The 22,471-nt window shown below is 41.5% G+C and overlaps 1 protein-coding gene across 3 annotated transcripts in view; it reads right to left on the bottom strand.

Annotated features, from left to right (window-relative positions):
• Positions 1 to 6,434: 6,434 nt before the first annotated feature.
• Positions 6,435 to 22,471, bottom strand: part of DUSP9 (dual specificity phosphatase 9) — a 116,329-nt gene continuing 100,292 nt past the window's right edge. For all 3 annotated transcript variants that reach the window (XM_077478875.1, XM_077478873.1, XM_077478874.1), the window contains one exon: positions 6,435 to 21,179. In XM_077478875.1, the coding sequence (XP_077335001.1) occupies positions 20,875 to 21,179 (305 nt within the window). In that variant the 3' untranslated portion in view covers positions 6,435 to 20,874. The remainder of the gene's footprint in view (positions 21,180 to 22,471) is intronic.

The following is a 22,471-nucleotide window of genomic DNA, read 5'->3' as shown; positions in this document are numbered from 1 at the left end:
GGCACAGGATCTGTAGGAGGAATTATGTCCTCCTCTCTGCTGCCCACTGCTGAGACAGAGGGTTAGAGATCAGCTACACAGAGAAGCGCAGGATCTGGAGGAGGAGTTCTGTCCTCCTCCTCTGGTGCTGATTGCTGAGACAAGGTGGGGGTGGAAACATGAGAGGTGGCACAGCTGTAGGAGAGGTGCAAGGGCCACACAAAATGGCCTGGTGGGCCAGATTTGGCCCACAGGCCTTATATTTGACACATGTGATTTAGACTACTGGGAGTTCCAACAAGCAAAATATTTTTATGCCTCCCTTCCCAAACCTATATGTTCTATTAAAATAAACAGAATTTATTAGAGGCATTGTTTTATCATGAAAGCACAGAGTATATAGTACCCCATATACAGTGCCTTGAAAAATGATTCATACCCCTTGAAATTTTCCACAATTTCTCATGTTACAAACAAATTATATGTGATAGACCAACACAAAGTCACACATAATTGTGAAGTAGAAGGAAAATGATAAATGGTTTTCCAAATCTTTTACAAATAAATATGTGAAAAGTGTGGGGTACATTTGTATTCTGCCCCCCTGAGTCAATAATTTGTAGAATCATCTTTCACTGCAATTACAGCTGCAAGTCTTTTTGGGGATGTCTCTACCAGCTTTGCACATCTAGAGAGCTCTGTCAGATTGGATGGAGAGCGAACAGGTTTTCTTCTAAGATTGCCCTGTATTTGGCTTCATCCATCTTTCCATCAACTCTGACCAGCTTCCTGTCCCTGCTGAAGAAAAGCATCCCCACACCATGATGCTGCCACCACCATGTTTCATGGTGATGTGCAGTGTTAGTTTTGTGCCACACATAGCATTTTGCTTGCCAAAAAGTTCAATTTTAGTCTCATCTGACCAGAGCACCTTCTTCCACATGTTTGCTGTGTCACATGGCTTCTTGCAAACTGCAAACGGGACTTTTTATGGTTTTCTTTCAACAATAACTTTCTTCTTGCCAGTCTTCCATAAAGGTCAGATTTGTGGAGTGCATAACTAATAGTTGTCCTGTGGACAGATTCTCCCACCTGAGCTGTGGATCTCTGCAGCTCCTCCAAAGTTATGGCAATGTATTGGTAGGTTTGCAGTTGTGCCATACTCTTTCCATTTTCAGATGATGGATTGAACAGTGCTCCATGAGATGTTCAAAGCTTGGGATATTTTTTTATAACCTAACCCTGCTTTAAACTTCTCCACAACTTTATCCCTGACCTGTCTGGTGTGTTCCTTGGCCTTCATTATGCTGCTTGTTCACTAAGGTTCTCTAATAAACCTCTAATAAACCTCTGAGACCCCTTTCATACTGGGGCATTTTTACGGGCGCTTTTAGGCAAAAAAAAAGCACCTGTAAAGCATCTGAAAAACACTTCCCCTGCAGTCCCAGTGTGAAAGCCCGAGTGCTTTCACACTGGGGCGATGCGCTGGCAGGACGTTAAAAAAAGTCCTGCAAGCAGCACCTTTGGGGTGGTGAAGTTGCAGGGTATACACCGCTCCTCCACCGCACCTGCCCATTGAAATGAATGGGCACCGCTGCAAAAGCGTCTGTAAAGCGTTTTGGCATGGGAGCTGCAAGGGCACATTTAACCCTTTATTCGGCTGCTAGCAGGGTAAAAAGTGCCCCGGTAGTGGCCGAATAGCGCTGCTAAAATGACAGTAAAGCGACAATAACTAGAGGTCTTTTACCGTCAACGCCCACCCCAGTGTGAAAGCAGCCCGAGGGCTTCACAGAACAGCTGTATTTATACTGAGATTAAATTACACACAGGTGGACTCTATTTACTAATTAGGTGACTTCTGAAGGAAGATGGTCCCATTAGATTTTAATTAGGGGTATCAGAGTAAAGGGGGCTGAATACAAATGCACGCCACACTTTTCACATATTTATTGTAAAAAAAATTGAAAACCATTTATCATTTTCCTTCCATCTCACAATTATGTGCCACTTTGTGTTGGTCTATCAAATAAAATCCCAATAAAATAAATTTACGTTTTTGTCTGTAACATGGCAAAATGTGAAAAATTTCAAGGGGTATGAATACTTTTTCAAGGCACTATAGATAGCTCCAGCCTGCTGTGGCCAACGTTAAAGAGGAAGTAAACCCTGATGGGTTTACTTCCTCTTTCATTCCCTGCAAAGGTAAAGCATAATGGACTACTATGCATCACACAGTAGTCCACTATGTGTCACTTACCTGACACAGGAGCCAGCGATGTCACCGCTGTCCCCTGTAGTCCGGAGCATCCATCTTCTCTGTGGCTCTCGCCGCTCCGCCGCTGTCATTCGACGAAGCCGTGATGACGTCACTCGGGGCATATTGTCATTGACAGTGGCACGCTCAGTGCGCCTGCACGCAGCTGTATACGGCGCATGTGCCGTAGACAGCGGTGCCTGTCTTTCGGCAAATATCTCCTAAACCGTGTAGGTTTAGGAGATATTTCTTGGACCTACAGGTAAGCCTTAATCTAGGCTTACCTGTAGGCCAAAGTGGTTTGTAAGAGTTTACAACCACTTAATGACTTTGTCTTTGGTACTTTTGACACAGTATTTTCCGTTCATAGGATATGGGAGGATGAGACTATATTCCTCCAAAAACATTGCCCGACACATACCCCCAATGATTATTCTAAGGGTGGTATCATCAGCATCCCAGGTGAAAGGAACAACCTCTAACTGATAACACTGCATTCTGTTTGGACCACAGACCCAACAGCTTCCCTTATTTAACAATCTTGTTGTAGTGTGCAGCAATGAAAATTATTTTTATCTGTATGTAAGAAGTGATTTAGGCCTGCTATTGTAAATATGGCTGTAGCACCCTCCCTATTGCTAATGTAGACAAATTTTGTTTGGTGCCCCGGTAAGCAGAGGAGCAAGAGTTAATTGTGTTTAGAAGGCACTGCATTTCTTCACAGGCTGTGGCTCTGTTACCTCCCCCTGTCTTCTGACACTCACTGGAAACTTCCAGAACGCAGTGGGCGGAGGGACAGAGGCTAAACCCTGAATAATTATGGAGTTTCCATCAATACCTGGGGAGGGAGGACCCAGAAGATGAGGAGACAGTCCATGAGTATTCAGGAGCCTGGCAGTCTGGAAGCAGAATCCAGGGTCCAGTTGTCTGGAGGAGACCCCAGTTGTGGGGGTTCTGCCACTTTGGCTTCACTCAGCCCAGTCTCAGCTAGGCTTAGCTGCAGACATCCAGCCAAGCCAGGAAGTCTGCCCAGCAGAGAGGCCAGTGCAGCAGCTTTCTCAATTTGAGAAACTACTTGCAGCTCAGTTCTACACTTTGGATTAGAGTAGACATTAGCGAGTCCTCATTTGCTGAGTTTATAGTTCTTCAAGTTGTGGGTATCCCTAATCTACATGTAAGGTGCAGGGCGCATGGATTCCAATGGGGTGTTTTTTTTTTTCCAGAAGCATGCGATTGGAGCCAGAGACTCTAATTGGCTTCACAAGATGTTAGGCTCGGGGGACAGAGCATCACCTCCAGCCCACCCAGTCGTGTGACAATAGCAGAGACCAGTCACCTGATTGGCCAAGAGGAGAAGCGATCCTATTAGCTGCAGAGGAGGGAGGAGATGCAGGGGAAGCAGCGGTGAAGCACCAGGAGGAGGTGATGCCGCCCAGAGAAACCGATGTCCGCGACCTGGATGGAGTAAGTGCAGAGCTGGTTCCCGGCTGACCAGGGGAGGTGTCTGTGACCCAGCTGCCGCTGATCCAATGTACTCTAATCCCTATCCATAGTCATTGTTTTCAAATATACACTAAAACCAAAACCCCTAGACTGTTTATTGAACCATATGGAGAGTGTGGAAAATTCCTTTCACCTGGCCGTGGGTGCTGTGTGAGGGAAAAGGCACGAATTCTAGTGGCTCCTTCGTGGGTAGCGCCACATTACCTTCATTGTAAAGGTTTGTGAGCTATATTATAATGGCTAGCATGTATCCAGAGGTTCTTGTACTGGAGCCCCTGTGGTTTACTTTGTTTCCACTGTACAAAAAAATCTATTGGTACCTACCCAAAATTCCCCTATCCCATTCCTCCACAATGTTGCAAAAAGTCTTATCCCTGTACACCAGGGACAACTGATTGCAACAAGAGAGGGACTGATTCCTAAGGGTGGATGAATACTGCAGTATGGAAGATAAAGCACAATATAATTTGGATACATACTATCAGAGGGCATGTTGGTTGGCATTCAAATCTGCAAACCAAAACTTGTCTCTGATTAATCAGTGATTACCCACAATATTTGAATTAAGTCATTTACATTGATCTAGCCACAGATGGCTGGGTGCAGCCAAGGAGGTCTCACTTATGCCTTCATACAGGTACCACTTGCTAGGCCAGCAATCATACACACTCTCCTAATTCCCTACTTAGATGCCAGGATTTTCCTCTGTTGCTTTGGTAATCCAACCTCCTTCCATCCCTTATGTTGTTCTTTGCAAATTAAGAAATGGTCCCAAACTCTAACATTGGCTGTCATTAGAAACAGGCCCCTTTAAAATGGTTGTCAATGCAGGTAGAAGATCAATCCACCATTGTTCACTTCTCAGGGAAACCCTAGTAACCAGTGGACGAAACCTGGTTAAGAAGGCCTGAGAGCATAATTTCAAAAATCTACCAAGAAAAATAGTTTCCTGAAAGGTACCCATAAAAATGCAATCAAAGAAAGTTTTATTGGATTGAGTATTCCTGGACAGAGGAATCTGAGAAAATATTAGCGGGTGAGAACTGTAACTCACCGGATACTCCTCTACCCCAGAAACAGCTGATGGGACACTTGGCTTGCTCTCTGTCCTTGGAGGACCCACTGGAGGCGATTCCTGGTAACTACTGGTAATCTGTTTTACTCCCACCTGTGCTTAATTTAATATTATCCCCTCATTTTTTGTATCTTTTGTACTGTAAGTAGGTAAATATCCACGCTCAGTTAAACTTAAACAACTAACAGCAACTCAACACCATAACCCAGATACTGGGCATAGAAATGCAAAGAAAAAAATTAAGTGCAGCAAAAATGGTGACAATCCAAAACCAAAATAAAGTGGCATTCAAATGAAATCAATATTAACATATAAATGTACAATAAAAAATTAATATTAATTAATTCATATGTGAGTCCATAAATCATAAATAAATGTCCATAGAAATATCAAAAAAATCCAACAGATAGTGTGACTTGATTGAATAAAAATAATATACCTGACCACGTGGGACCCGTCACCTTTAATCCCCACTAATAAGATGGGGGCTTACCAGATCATCAGCGACCCCCTGTTTAGGGGAGGTCAGACAGCGTGTATAATGTCACAAATTCCGGCTCCAGAAGACCAGATGTGAAAAAACGGGTGTCTCCTATCTGCAGACTCCGCAGCTCAGGTGATCAGTCACCGCAAATTTCCCAAACATTTGCCAGCGTGAAGGAAAGGCCTGAGTGGGTATCTTTTGTACTTTTATACCTTCCTTTCTATTCCGTAACTACTTTTTTAATCACTTTTATCTCTACTCTATCATATAACTCTGCAGGAGGATATGTGGAATACAGTAAAGCTCTGTAAACACGATAGGAAATTCAGCCAGCAAAAGACTGATGAGAGCCTTTGGTTGGAAAATGCGACTATGTGTATGCTCCATCGGACTTTTGCTCGCCGAATTCCCAGCAGCAAAAGATTGAGAGCATGTTCTCAATTTTTCGGTCGGAAAAAGTTCAGTTCGGAAATTCTGATCGTCTGTAGCAATTCCAACGAACAAAATTGCTACGCATGATCAGAAACATTTTGACGCATGCTCGGAAGCATTGAACTTAATTTTCTCCAATCATCGTAGTGTTGTACGTCACCGCGTTCTTGATGGTTGAAAGTTCAGCGAACTTTTGTGTGACCGTGTCTATGCAAGCCAAGCTTGCCTGAAATTCCGTCGGAAAAACCATCCAAGATTTTTGCGACGGAAATTCCGCTCGTGTGTACGGGGCATTAGAGGATGGGTTATCTCCCTCGCAGTCCACAGGGCCTGCTGACATGACAACCTAGGCCAGTGATGGTAAATCTCGGTACCCTAGATGTTTTGAAACTACATTTCCCATGATGCTCAACTACACTGTAAAGTGCATGAGCATCATGGGAAATGTAGTTCCAAAACATCTGGGGTGCCAAGGTTCACCATCACTGATCTAGACCCATTCATGGTTATATCTTGAGATAATTATGTGTATTTGATGTCCAGTCTCTTTTTATGTACCTGCAAGTTTGTCTGTATGTTTATTCCTACTAATAATGATGTTTGTTGTACCTGAACAACTTTCTTACTGTTGTAAACTTTGAAAACTGATAGAAATAAAGAATACATAAAAAAAATAAAAAAATACCAGGAAAAACAATGCCCACATGTAGAAAAAAAGTGCATTTATTTAAAAATCGTACAACAAATAAAGAATATACAAGTCATTAATTAAAAAGACTTATTCCCCCCATGCTTGCATAATACATTTTGTTTTCTTTTCTGCCCCATCTAGAATGTTATATTGTCAGGTGATAGAAGGAACTTCCTTTATCCCTGTCATAATCACAATGCAAAATAAGTTCAGAAATTGGTGGTGAGCTGAAAAATACAGCCCAAGCAGCTCGTCGTTACCAAACCACCTATTTGAAATGCTTTTTTTTGTAAAAGAAAACGACTGAAAATTCAAATGTCGACCTTAAGCTGAAGTTTCAAGCTCTACCCTAAAACAACCATTAAGAGGAGGCCTCTCGCTGTTTTTTTTTTTCTTTATGTTATGGAGAATGCAACTTTGGATGGAAGGGAGGATGGAGTTTAGAACATTCAGCTCAATATGTTTTGGTTCTGGCTTGATTGGCTTTTTAACCAACATGCATTTTAAAAGATACCCCTAATGAGGAAAATATGTAGGCTGCCAGTGCGGACTTACCTCCTCTGAAAACACAACCCATCCAGCTGTCATGTTAACGAATTGTATTTAAAACATTCCGAATCACTAAACTGCATGGAAATCAGGAGTTCTGACTTCACTTCCTGCATGCTTGCTATGGGTCAATGACTCAAACAATTGAAGTTGGAGGAAGCCTTAGGTCTCTTGTTCAGAAGGTGGTCAGCAATGGCCTCCCACATATTTCTCCCAGTACAGGTTGCCTATACTAAGAGCCTCTCACCTAGACCCAGCAGACTGAGCCTTCTTGTGGTGCAGGCCAATATTTAAAAGAACGTAGTCAATAGATTCTCTTGCAGAAGAAAATACCACTGCCATAACTTCCTGCTAAATAAAGAAACTGGTACACTTTGATACTGTTAATTATAGGATAAACCTGGCTTGGTCCTCATCTTATAAATATAATAGCTCAGGTCATATATAGAAGGTGAGTGCCAATATTTGAGGGAACACAGTCAATAGATTCTCTTGGGGAAGAAAACACCACTCCCGTAGCTTCCTACTGAATAAAGGAACCGGTACGCTTTGATATTGTTGATTATAGCTTAAATCAGACTTGTTCCCTATCCAATATATATATTAGCTTAGGTCATATATAGAAGTTGTGTGCCAATATTTGAGGGAACCCAGTCAATAGATTCTCTTGGGGAAGAAAACACCACTCCCAATAGCTCCCATAGCTTCTTACTGAATAAAGGAACCGGTATGCTTTGATACATTTGACCAAGGCCTCTGATAAGGCAGTACAGCCAGCCCTCTTGTACGGGGGCCTGGGTACCTGCTGAACAGGAGTGCCAGCTGTACTCCAGACACTGATCCTCTTCTGCATCCCTCTGCAGCATGGCCAGCTTCTCCTCCTCTTGGTTCAAATTAGTGCGGCCATTCCATCTGCTGTCCGAGCCCTCCTGTGGGCCCCTTTTCTCCCACAATGCTGCTGGCTTCCCTCCTGTTCCAGAGGAATGTTTCAGGATGGAGAGAAGGGGGAGGGGCAGGTAAATATGCAATTTACTGGCCCCTTCTTTTCCTGAATATACTTTGTGAGCGATCGGTACAAATAACTCCTGTGTCCATTCATCACTAAAACAGTTTACTATGCTTAAGATTGTGAATAAGCAGGAAGCCTCAAAGCGCTTCCTATTCATTTACCTGTGCAGCTGAGGCTGAATAGAAAGGGTCTGATGAATCTCTCTCCTCAGTCACTTTCAGCTTGGAGGAGGGGGCCCTGTCAGGTAGACTGTATGGGGCCCCATAATTCCTAACAGCAGCCATGCTTTTGACTATAGATTAAACCAGGCTTGGTTCCCATCGAAGACATATAATAGCTTAGGTCATATTTAGAAGGTGTGTACTGGTCCAAGGGAGTGAGACTACACAAGGGAGTTCTTAGATGGAGTGTCTGGATGGTCGCTTATGGTCATGGACAACTAGTGCACCATACTGGGACTCTTGTGTCAACACTTCAGATTGATAATTTCTTATTTTTGCTTTTAATGACACAGGTTGTATTTGAGAGGAATTTTTTTATGCATGCGTAGTGGCTTGTGAGATATTAGGAAGTTACAGCTGGCTCCCAAATCAAATCCAAGATGGCAGCACTGGGGAGCTGCAGCCTGGCAAAGAATGAACTGTGTGGATGACAGCACATGCGTACATGTGAATGGTCTAATTCAACTTCCAGCTTATTAATTGGTGTACAGGGTTTTAAGGTGGCATGGAAATGCCAGCTACACATTCATCAGTTCTGCACGGAATTTGTTCAGATTTGCAAGTGTTTTCTTTGGAAGATTCGCCACACATCTGCTTTTTATTAAAACTACGATTCATTCCAAATTATGATCATATATATACAATCATTGTCCAATACATTTTAATTCGGTTGATTTTTTTGCATGCTATAAAAAGATTAAATAAAAAAAACAATGTGCTACAACCCACTGATAAATTGACTGAAATCTTCCAACTAAAAAATTCCAATAGTTCGGTTTTTCTCACACAGAACACAGGATCTTTAGGCTTAACCATGGCTTATATGCAGTTTCTCTGCTATGGCTAAGCTTTGGTTCAGTCCCAACCCATATTTTTTCAAACCCAGTAGGAAGCTGTCAGTGCCAGGCCATCCAGCTGCAGACCAGCCATTCTTCACCCTGTAGCTGCACGTACACAAAGGGGAGGAGTTGGGGATTACATCATTGACCTAATATGGCCACCTGACCATATTAGGTCAATAATATTGACCTAATATGGACCAGGGTCTATAGACCATATTGGGTCTATGATGTTGACTTAATATGGCCATATTCAGTCATGTCACTGACGGCTTCCCTCTGGGTTTGGCATAACATGGGTTTGCACCAAGCTTATCCTGAGATAAGACTAAAGATACTTTTCTTGGATTACAGTAAAGTCAAAAATCCTTTTTTCTCTTGAGATTTGATCAGAATTTTGTAATGATTGAACAGAAGAAGGTTATTATACATCGTTGTGTACTGTTAACTCTCAGCTGAAGGGTGGATGGCAGGCAAAGCAGAACATAGACTTAGTAAGATGTAACATGCACTATGCTGTAAACATTTGTGATTCAGCCAACAGTCTGAGTAAAGAAAAGTTTATTTTGATTGGCTTTAATGGATTTGTGCACTTTTCACATTATTACTATAGTTTGCTGCCCCTGATTATAGAGATATGCCAACCCTACTGTTGTTTCTGCAGGTTGAATCCACCACTGGCTTCTTACATCTCCGATGTCAAGAGCTCAGTTCTGCTGAAACGGACTTGCCTACACACGATCACACCAAAGTCCGACCGTCTAGAACGCGGTGATATACAACACGTATGACGGGACTAGAAAAAGGAAGTTCAATAGCCGGTAGCCAATAGCTGCCGACTCGTACTCGCTTCAGAGCATGCCTCGTGTTTGGTCCATCGGAACAGCATACAGACTAACTGTTTTCCTGATAGGAATCGGTTCCGTCGGAAAGATTTAAAACATGTTCTATTTCTAGGTCCATCAGAATTTTCATAAAAAAAGTCAGATGAGGCATACACACGATCGGAATTTCCAATGAAAAGATTCCGTCTGATTTTTTCTGCCAGAAAGTCTGACTGTGTGTACGCGGCATAAGAGGTGTTTTATGCTTTTTACACTTTTAATCTATTTTATGTTACAGAAGATGCAACTGGATGAATGAAATCACTGCTGTGGAAAGTGGGTTAAGGCTCATTGTTGATATGGAACAGATCCAGTAAATATCAGCAGAGCTCTCCAGAGATATATGAAGTCTTTAGGTGATTTAGACCATCAACATTGACCCACAGAAAACTTCCATAGATGTATGAATTATGAAGGTGATTTAGACCATCAACATTAACCCACAGAAAACTTCTGAAGATATATGAAGCCTGTAGGTGATTCAGACCATCAGTGTTAACCAACAGAAAACCTCCAGAGATATATGAAGCCTGTAGGTGATTCAGACCATCAGATATATATGAAGACTGTGGGTGATTCAGACCATCAATGTTAACCAAAAGAAAACTTCCATAAATATATGAAGCCTGTTAGCCTGTAGGTGATTCAGACCATCAATGGTAGCCAATAGCTTAGATATTCATGTACTGATCCTTTAAACACGCCTGATGGTATTAGTGCCCATTTGTACCATATGCAAAGGGCACCCCTGCCCAACAGGTGATTTGTCTTATGTCCTATTAGTTCAGTTCACACCACAGCAGCAAGTGAAATATGAACATGCTGCATATTTACACAGCACAGTAAACACAAACATGCTACGGTGCTTAAAGATGAATGAAATGTAATTTTGTGACATTTTATTAAAGTTAAAAAAAGTGCAATGCGTTTTAACAATGCAACAACTTCCCCATTTACTCATTTACACCAGTGGACACATCTCATACAAAGGACAATGTGCATTGCTGGTGTGAATGGGCCCTCAAAGAGACCCTATATCCTTGCCTATTCAGGGTGTAGTAAAAGCATCTGTGTAAAGTCCCACCACCTTATACTCACCTAATAGTCCCCTGTCATACTTCTGGACTTCTGGTTGCCAATACAAAATACACAGTGCTTCTGGATAATGGGGAGCATGTGCCCCCCCACCCCCATCATGAAGAAGTCTATCACTAGATCTAAGTACTGTTGAATGACAAAGCAGGCAATGCCAATGCATCCTCTAGGCTTCAACACAGCTTTTATGGGTGTTTTAATGGCTGCAACTACGGAAGGTGTGGCAGAGGAGCAATAGAGAGGTAAGTAAAAAATGCTGAAGGGATTTACACTGGCATTCCCAATTATGCCCTGAATGGGCAAGGTTACAGGTTCTCTTTAATGAAATCCCCATGTACACACTCTGTGTTCACTGCTAATTCTACCTAGACTAGCCTGCCCACAATATGGCCAATGATCACTGCTGCCTTTGCTTACATTAAAGCAGATGCAAAGTTGACCACTAACTGGACAACAGGGAAGTACGGACAGGGCTCCCATTAGAAATTATTATTGGTCTAGCTTGACGAACAGGGCCGCCCTGGACAACCCTATCACATAATACATTGAAAAGCCACCAGTTTTCAAAACACTGTCCAACTGTATAAATATAAGATAGTAATACAGTACATAGAATTGTGATAATTGCTTACAGTGTAATAACACCAAGCACCCCCAAATAATTGGTAATGCAGATGCCCCGTGTTCTCAGGAGATCAGTGAGGTATGTGTGCATACATCCAAGGGGTTCCACAGCTTCTAGGGCCTCTTGGGAAGGTAAGTCTGAGATCCTGTTCATGCCAAGATACCTTAAGTTGGAGCAATCCAGACTGTCTTTACATCTCTAGTTCCAAGGAAGGGCTCCATGAGCAAGCCAGGAGCCGCCACTCAACATTAAATTGCCTTTCTGCTGCCTTTCCTGTTTAGTGTGACACAAACCATGCACCTAACGTAGGGCACACAGCCTGGCCAACTCAGTCATATTGGAGTTCTTGGAACACTATGGCATTGGTACTGCACAGGCAGCCCTCACCAGACCTGGGCCCCTCTGCCAACCCTTTAGTGCCCGATAAAGCATAACTTCCAACTTTCTGAAATGGTGAAAAGAGATGCCTTTTAGCACCCAATATGTAGGCAAAGGACACTTCCCTGCCGCAGTCGCTTTTACACAGACCACAAAGATCTAATGTGTAGAAAATCATTGGCTAAACCACCCAAGTGCATTTTTTACTTTGATTTTTCAATTCTATTGACTTTTCAAAATAGCACATGCATTAATATAGAGATTGGATGAAAAAGTTTAGTGCAGCATAACAGTTATGGTAGTAAAATTATTTTGTATAGAGATGTGCACATCAGACCAGAACAGAGAGACAACTGACGTTGCAGAAGGGTTTTGGTCTTAAAGGTGGGACAGTCCCTCCAAATGAGGGACAGGTGGGAGCTATACAGTACATGACTACAGACTGTACCCAATAGGGATCTGCTGCAGTCAGAAAACTTCTGTCATCTAAAATGCCCTTTGTCCATAACTTTCTTCCCCAGCTGTTCAACTCTTCATTGTTGTTCTTTCCATTTTCCTATTCATTCTCTTATAGTGGACCTATAGTTTAATAACATCCCCCAAAAATCTTTCCTGGTAACATTTCTGCTCCAGGACCCTTTTAATGCTGGTCTTGTGATCAAATCATTGGTCATATGAGCTCAGCAAACAAACGTAGGTGACTGATGTTCACCAAAAGTTGCCCATTCAGTTTCAGTTTAGTGCCTCTGTTGGGTTTGATTTTAACAAATTATTTGCACTAATCATTACCTAAGTGCCAACTCCTTTGCAATAATGTTTTTTAACTTGTGATGGCCTGCAGAAGCCCAAAATGTGCATGAGTGTTCATCTTCAACTAAATTGGGTGAGGAAGTCATAGAGTTGCTCATTTTACTCACAATACCAAGCTAAGCTCTTTGCTAAGTTCCCATGACCAAGAATTTGTTCACAAAACTGGCACTTGAGGGAGCCCAGCACAGCGCATTCATCAGGTATAGAAATTGACCACATGTTTTACTATCTGTAAGTATGATGGGTCAAGACAGTCTGAAGGGTGGGGGTTCCGTACAAATCCAGCTTAAGGCTTCATTCACACTGGCATTGACAAACCTACATTTATAGAAAATTTCTAAACATATATGAATGCTTGTAATGAATTGAATTCATGTAAGGGCCTGTTCACACATGCCTGAAGGGTTAAAACAATCCTATTTAGGGTACAGGTTGGTGTAAGTTGTGTGCTGGTGGCACGGAGCGGTGCTTTCCATTATAACAATACATTTTTTCACTCTAGACCGCATGTCGCACCAGCATTGTTTACAATGTGCCCTTGTGGTGACTGCGGTGCAGAGAAATGCTAGCCGCCACACATAGTGTGAAAGTGCCCTACATGTTGGCCCTATTTGGACTGACTATTACACGCCATGTGCAAAAATGGCAGTTCTATGTGAAGGCCTCTGGCACAGTTTGGTGGCATTTTTATCACTTGATAGCGATCATTAAATGTGGAAAGTGGACCTTTATCGTAAAGATGGATAAAGGACAACAGAAGGTCTGAAATACTTACTATCCTTGGAGAGAATACTGCTCCTGGATGCATACATAAAATATCTCTGCTTATGGAGGACAGCTATCTGGACTTTGATTCTCCCCTTTAACAAAAAAAGAACATGGCCAAATGCATAGATTGATGGATAAAATGACCAGCACTGCGGGTAACCCAGAGCAGCATTTTCTTTAGAAGAGGTAAGTATTTTAGCACATTCATAATGGTTTATCTGTTAACATAGCTTGGACAGTTGAATAGAGGTCTGATGGAACATTTCCTTATGGACTGCCCCAGCTCAGGGAAATGTAACTGTGCAGTTTATAAGCAGCAATAATATACTAAATATAAATATATAGATCTGTAGTACTGCTGATAATATCTATTCACAAGTTTCAAATACCCATCAAAATACCCAAACAAGACTAGTATTCCGCAAAAGAGAAAGCATATGAGTAGTCATTGATGGCTACTAGGAATTTTTATGTCAGTATTTGTTTATCCAGAAAATGAGTGAGCACTTAGTGAAAAAAGGCTGCTAATACCCTCTAGCTTTCATAAATCATATGTTGGTGAAAGGTTCTACAGACATTCGGAACTCGAGTGTTGAACCAATGTGGTCATTTATGATCATATCACAAAAGGTTTGTTGTTCAGTGGGTCCTCCTAATTCTCCCTGGTCAAGCTTTCAAACAGTTGCTATTGTTCTTACATGAGGCAGGCTGGGTTGGAGATGTCAACCAAGTGTCTCCTCTCTGCATAGGAACTGAAGCTTTAGCTCAGTAGTTCTTCCCTAACTCTCCCTGGCCAAGCTTTCCACCAGTTGCTATTGTTCTTGCATAAGGCAGTCTGGGTTGGAGGTGTCAACCAAGTGCTTTTCCCTACATAGGAACCAATGCTTGTTGGTTAGTAGGTCTTCCCTAACTCTCCCTGACCAAGCTTTCAATCAGTTGTTATTGTTGTTGCATTACATTGGCTGGGTTGAAGATGTCAAACAAGTACCTCCCTTCTGCATAAGAACAAATTTGCAGGTTTGTACAACATTCACTGGAGCTTTATTGGCCTGACCCTGGGCCATGTACATTTTGGCGGCTGGATTGGTAAAGACTTTAGGCACTCAAATGTTGGGGGCTACAGAAATAATTTTTACAAAACAAAATCTTATTTTGTGCAACTTAACCTTTTGCTGACTGTGTAACGCACATATGAGGAAGCCTGGTGAGTGTGCCTTAACACTCAGCCCCTGCACATATTTGCTGAGGTTCTTTGCTGAGAGCATGCTCACTGCACCTCCTAGCACACTGACAGATCCCAGACATCATTTGCAAGCATGATGGGTTCCCAATCATATGACTGCTGTGACAGTCAATCACAGAGACCATGTGATCAGGAAGCCACCTCTGTCTCCTGGCATTAACATCCACTTTAAGGAACTATTTTTTTTACAATCAACTTTGGAATTACCTAAACTATGTAATATGAGGGCCTACTTAATTTATCCAATCGATTTGCAACCAATCAGGCAGGCCTTTACACTACATACAGTAGTTGTAGGAAAATTGTACAATCAGAGTGTAACCTGTGTGGTGAGCTTTAGTCTCATCAAATAGCACTGGTAGGCGGATAATTTAAAGAATGTCCAAATTGGAGGTTACACAGAGCATTTGTGCATGGATTGGCCATTTAAGCGAACCTTTTACTTTCACTTGCAAGGTTTTTCATACCGTGCATTCTTTGGTCTGGTGGGTTTCCAAGACACAAACATATGGTAGTTGCCATTGTTGACTTTCTGAATTTGTTAGTTGCTTGGCTGTTTTGCCTTGAGTACTTTCTTAGTTTCTTACTTTCCATTGTCTTTAATACTTAGTCACAGAGCTAGAACATATATGCAGATCTGAAAGGTCAGAAGTCCTCATTTGAAAGCTTATTTTTAGTCATTGACCCAAAGCATTGAATCTAGAGGTTCAGAATGATAGCCATGCAACTGATATTTTCAGAATAATAGCAATGCTGACATTGTTTTTTCCAGCAATTTTCAGACCCGTTTGGCTGCCCATCATCACAATATTTGATACTCATAGACCTATGAAAGTTGGGACAAGTTCACTTTAATGGTGAACTTTTTCTTTTTTTTTTTTCTTTTTACTGGATAGGTCTTATAAAAGTTTATTTTTGTCACTGAATACTCTCACTTCCAAAATAAGATATTATAAGCACTGAGGAAATAAAGGTTGCCGATCCTCCGAGGACTCTTGGGATGGACTAGGTGAAGGCCTCAGAAAGTCCTCCACAGATTCAAGCAGAGGTCATCCTTAGGCTCTCTACTCATAGGAAAATTGCCCCAGTTGAAAATAAGAAAGCAATATAACAAATATATGTGTGTGGGACTGAAGGGGGTGCAGACCAAAGTTGGAAAAACAAGTAATTGATTAAATTGTCAGACTGCACCCACATTAATGTCACTGGCCTCCCTGACCCATGACAGAGCAGGTACATTTCTGGCACTAAACAGTTATCTTTGAATTGCCAAAACTGTGACGTCAAATTTGCAAACGTCAATTTACAACGCTATAAGGTAGGTATAAGAAAGAGGACAGGTTAAAGGGTAAGTCTACCTTAAAATTATATTTGATCTATTGATACTCTGCAGAGTTTCTCGTGTCTCATTGCAATCCAGTGGCCACTTATATAGTGTTCTTGCTGCATCCTCCAAATTATAAACAAAAAAAACAAAACTAACAGGGACAATGGTTCTATCAGCTTGGCAGTCCTGCAAGCTCAAGTGCAATCTCACTATTGTACTGCAATCCCCAAGATTCGGTCAAAATTCATGGCAAGATGAATGCTGTATGTTATCAAAAAATACTGGAGGAACATTTGCATTCATCAGCCAGGAAGCTGCGCATGGGACGTACTTGGACATTCCAACATGACAATGATCCAAAACACAAGGCCAAGTTGACCTGTCATTGGCTACAGCAGAATAAAGTGAAGGTTCTGGAGTGGCCATCTCAGTCTCCTCACCTCAATATCATAGAGCCCCTCTGGGGAGATCTCAAATGTGCAGTTCATGCAAAGACAGCCCAAGAAATTACAGGAACTGGAGGCTTTTTGCCAAGAGGAATGGGCAGCTTTACCATCTGAGAAGATGAAGAGCCTCATCCACAAATGACTTCAAGCTGTCATTGATGTTAAAGGAGGCAATACACTGTATTAAGAACTGGGGTATGCAAACTTTTGATCGGGGTAATTTGGGTAGTTTCTGTACTCATTATGATTTAAAAAGAGTAAACACAGTTGATTGATAATAAATGGCTTCAGCCAAACACTAACCATGAGTGAAAGAAAAGTTTTTGTGCTATCATTCATATTCTCTGATAAATGGCCAAGAAATCATAAATTCTGCCAGGGTATGTAAACGTATGAGCACAACTGTGTATGTATGTGTGTGTGTGTGTGTGTGTGTATATATATATATATATATATATATATATATATATATATATATATATATATATATATATATATATATATATATATATATATTACACGGACAGTACATACACACTCTTGTACATAAATGTAAATAAACATTTGAAAATGTATTAAAACATGGATGGTGTCAGAAGGACAAGAGTTGGTGTCAGAATAGCAGAGGATGGTGTCAGAGCAGGGGGCATTTTTTCTTAATTATTTTTTACAATTGTATTTTTCTACCATTTTTTTAAGAGTATCATTAAAATTTAAATTTCGTTGGTGAAAGTTTGGTAACAAAATGTCATTGGCAAAATTTCCTTGGTGAAATATTAGAGGTCTAAACAGACCTGATGTCTCACTTTTGAGACAGAAAAATGGACTGAGGAGGACAGAGATTCCACAGTCCCTTTCTCTGCACCCTCAGCTGCACTGGACAGTGAATGAATGGGGAGTGCTCTGTGCTGAGGCTTCCTGTTCATTCACATACACAATATACTATGCTTCAGTTATGAATGAACAGAGTCTGATCGGCGCCTTTCACTCACTTTGTACATTCAGCAAAGGAAGAGTCTAGTCAATTACATATTTACCGGCCCCTTCCCAAACCCCGCCAGTTGGAGAGAAGGGAAGCTTGTAGCACTGGAAGGGGGCCTGGGCAGCAGGTGGAGCCTGTGCTGTATGGGGTGATTAGGGTGTGACCAGGCACATCCGACACACCCTGTGCGCACCCCTATGGTGAAGGGAAATTTCCCCAATAGTACACAGTCAGCAAAAAATTTCCTTGCAAAAAATAAACGACACTAGCCAAAACTAAACAAACAAAAAAAAAAGCTTTGGCTATACATACATGTTAAACATGGAGGCAGGCAGTATTCTTTTAATGGAAGTGCAACACAGGAATTCTGTATGTTTGAAAACGCCTTTTTACATAAAAGCAAATTCATCTCAGATATCTTCTAAACTCCTGAAATACACTACATATTTATATTTTAATAAACACTCTTGTAGTATAAATGGCTCTTTCATATCTGTTGAACAGTGTATTGAATATTGTTATATTAAGCAATAAGAGTAAACCTTATTCATCTCTCCTTCAATAAGTGCTAATTTTAGGCCCTAGTGATAAACGACTTTAAATGTAACTGACCCTTTGAAAAATGACCAATGGCTCTGTGGCCACCAATTCAAATGAAAATCAAACAGCACAATATAGTTTTTACTTGGGGGCAACTTTTCAAAAAAGCCATTTACATTTAGAGTATAGGTCTGCCTAATGGATAGCAACCCTAGTTTCCACGGCCTTTAAGGCAGAGGGAGAAAAATATATAAAAATAAGAAATTATTCATAATTTAAGGAGAAATACATTAATAGACATATATTTGCAATATACCCTAATACGTAAAATTGATGACCCATATACTCTGCAATTATTGGCAAATTAAAATGACCCTGCTGCGGGCTGAAAGAAGTTACACCATAGCAACCCTGTAAAAGAAGACGATATTCTTGTCCGGCAGGCAGCTAGTTCAAACTTAACTCTCTTACAGAGCTACCGGACAGTTGCAGGCAGGGCTGTCAATAGAACATATTGGGCCCCATACAGCCTTTTTGTATAAAGCCTATTTTGTATTTTTGTATCATAAGCCGTGGTTGATCCTTCCCTTCAATTTTGCTTTCTTTGGACTTTTTTGTCCCTTTCTTTTGTTTTTTCCCCATACAGCCTACCTTACTTCGCCAGGGACAGCCCTACACAGGCCAAAGTTTTCATTTAAGTGTTTGGAGTTGCAGGAATTTAGATTATCCTTCCTGTGCGTGAAAAAAAAAAAAAAAGGTCCCTACGTGGTGGGAGCTGTGGCCCATGGGAATACCTTGTCTGAGCCCAGTGCAAAATAAAGGGTCCTCCCCAGGCCTTCCTGTTTAACTAATGGATCCTGGGTCCAGTACGGTAGGGCCATCTATACCCCCTTATCAGTGGCCCTGATTGCCCTTACTGTCTACTGTGGTTCTTTCTTACTACCTTCATCACTACTATGTCCTGTCGGTGGGTAAAACCGCAGCTCAAAAAGGGGTGGGATATTTTATTGACACACCCACAAGTGTCGTATAGCAGCAGTGTTGATAGATCTGCAACTGAGTAAAGAATGGAGTTACCACTTGCCAGACAGTAAGTATTCCTCTTCATTTTCCGGGTGCCTCAGGTGGAATATCTTTTTGCTAGTGACAGGGTCCCTTTAGCTTTAAAATAACGGGTATGGGCACCCTTTCTTTTTTTACTCTGGTATAAGGCATCTAACAATCAGCTTTTTCAGTTCATATTGAGAATAAAAGTCCAAAAGAATACTTTCTACACTTTGTAGGACAGTCCCAATCGGACTCAAAACAACAAAAGTCACATTGGTTTACCAAATATAATCAAATGGTATGGATCAATGGGCAATCTTACAAATTTCCCGATGTTACACCTTTGAGAGCATGAAGTTGCAGAGGTAATCAATGGCATGGATTTGTAAATGCACCCCCCTTAAAATCAATTCTCGTAGACAAATCCTATCAACACTTAGAATTTATGTAACGATCATATAAAAAAGACAAGCCATCCTCTGCAGCTCTAGAGGGATATATTGCCCCCCAATTGGCCAGAAGTGGTTTTTCAAAGTGGTTTGGCCTTTGGAGGATACCGTGACTTAAAGCAGCGATAATTCTCATCCTGCACTGCAGGGTTGTGGCGCTTACATAATATCATGTAACTCCAAATTCTTGATAACAGCCCATCTGCCTACAAGTTATTTTTTTTTGTTGAATGCCAGAAGAAATCCTGAGTTCTTATTTTTATTTCTTTGCTTTGTAAATTGTTGTAGCCTTGGGCCTGAGAAGTGTGACATGTTTTAAGAAAACACCTATGGCAACCAGCCAAGGAGATACACAGTTCAACACAAAGCTAGTAAAACATTAGAATAGAAATACTGTACAAAAGTCAAGAGAAAAAACACATGGCTTTGTATGCTCAGGCCCCACCTGCAATGGCCTGGATTCATCCTGTGCAATGAAGTAGAATCTTGATCGATGTTCGTGGACTCCAGATGGAGATAGTGTATTTACCACCTGCTCCTTCACTTTCCAAACTCTGAGAATTCCGCTCACAGGATTTATCATTCCAGTCAAGCAAAACAAGTGAGTCAGTCCTTGTCGTGATCCATTTCAAAAAGGAACGTGGCATGTTCCCGGTCTGAGTTTATATTCCCAGTTGAGTATACTTCATTTAGAGCAGCTGATGCCTCTGTTCTAAAATTCAGCAATTAGGAAAAATGAATCAGAACAATGTTAACTCGTTGGATGCTGGAAAGGGATAGCGTACTTCTGATAGCTTACTGACTGATGACTTCAGGTGAAGGCTACAAGGTTTTGCTCCATGTAAACTGCTGCTGGTCTTCAAAAGGGTCTTCTCTAAAGTCATCTTTCTTTTGAATGCTTTGGTTCTCATCTGTGATACATTATTACACCAACTTCCTTGAGAAACAGCTGTGCTGGACTGTTCAGGTCAAGACACGGCAAACTAGAGCCACCGCCGAGGAAATACTGTAGGTTTTGAAAATGCCCACCTAATGCATGTACATCTCCTTCCCTTTAACGGAAATCCTTCACGCTTAACTGGAAAAGAGACACTGGACTCTACATTGCAGTTATGTTTGCCGAATCTCAAGACTTGAAGGAGAAGACATATTTTTCAACTTATCTGATGCTCCTCTATAGATGGTTAGGCTCAAAACAGATATAAAATATTTGATAAAAATGCTCATAATATGAAATAGCTCTCCTACGTGGAGTCCAGTGAGTCTAGTTCAAAGACATCATCGCTGGAAGGACTGGTGAAAAACGAGTGGCCGTGTGGCCGATTGTCATCCGGGCTGCTGAGGCCCAAACTTTTTTCAAAATCCAACAATTGGCCCATGAAGTTGAAATTGGGAGAGATGTTGGTTTTCTTGCGCTTTACAAAATCATAGGCATCATTCAAAGATAGGTTGAGTTTCTGCATGAGGTAAGCCACTGTGACAGTGACAGATCGACTGATGCCAGCTAGACAATGAACAAGCACCCCACAATTGTGAGAAGCTGCCTCATCTGAAAAGAGAAAAGGAACCGCTATTATTACAAATTAGAAGCATGAAATATTACTAGACATCTAATCATGTTAATATTTTATACCAATTCCATTAATACAATTGTTTGGAAATTGGTGACCGTATACAGGCTAGAACAGTGAGGATAAGTATACAAGTGACAAATGTAACTTCTGTAGAACTAAATGGCCACATTTTTGGTATGCTAATTTACCTGACGTATAGATTGTGGTTTGCACATATCAAGATGCAATGACTTTGGTAAGGATGCTTTCCAACACAAAAGCCAATGAAAGGTTTTTGAGTAAAGGCTCCTTTCCATAACCTAGGTAAGTGGAAAACTGCTTTGGCCCTGATTGAGCTCTTTGGATTTCTGGCGGTAGTTAGCCCAAATGGAGAAGACTTACTAGTAGTACTTAAGATTTAACAGGCTGTATACACATTATGTACAGAGCAGGGATTTTTTTATTTTTTTTTGCGGGAACACAGGGGAACACAGTTCTGTTACCTCTAGCACTGAAAGTATGTAAAGGCAAGGAGTGGTGGAGTGTGCTGGAGTGTGTATTGTTGCGGAGGCTATTTTTTCTGGGGAGGTCTATTGTTGCTGGGAGGAATCTACCGTTGAGGGAGGGGGGTCTAATGTTGCTGGCTGCTGGAGGGATATCGATGATGGCTGCCATGATAGCTATTGTTGCTGGGGTAGATCTATTATTTCAAGTAATAGCAAACACCAAATCTCCTGCACTTGAGATTGGGCCCAGAAATATCAGTAGACTATATTTTCATCCTGGTTTTTATGGACCAGAGTCCGTTGGACAATTCGATCGTGTGTGGGCTCCAGCGGACTTTTTCTTCCCAAAAGCCCAGCGGATCTAGAAATAAGACTGGCTTCAAATTTGTCCGCCAGACTCGGCTTTTAGCAGACAATCCATTCGTCTGTGTGCTAGTCCGTCGGACTAAAACCGACGCTAGAGCAGCTATTGGCTACTGGCTATGAACTTCCTTATTTTCTATCATCACGTTCGAATCCATCAGACGTTTGAAAGTCCGGCGGACCTCAGCTGCAAAGTCCATCGGATTGTCCGCCGGACCAAGTCCGTCTAAAAGTCCGGTCGTGTGTATGCGGCATAAATCTCACCTTGCTGCCCTCATTAGACTGAGGAAGTCTGGGACAAAGAAACCATTAAACAAAACAGAGAGTGCACCAACCTAGTGCATTGTCCTAAAAGCACAGCTTTATTTAATGTAAAAGGTGGTAAATATTATACTCATAAATTGTCAATTGCATCAAAG

Source organism: Lithobates pipiens, unplaced genomic scaffold (assembly GCF_037356315.1).
Source record: "Lithobates pipiens isolate NorthernLeopardFrog02 unplaced genomic scaffold, aLitPip1_a1.2 Scaffold_1, whole genome shotgun sequence".
Taxonomy (NCBI): Eukaryota; Metazoa; Chordata; class Amphibia; order Anura; family Ranidae; genus Lithobates; species Lithobates pipiens.
Note: the sequence above shows the minus strand (reverse complement) of the source record. Positions and strands in the feature narration are given on the sequence as shown.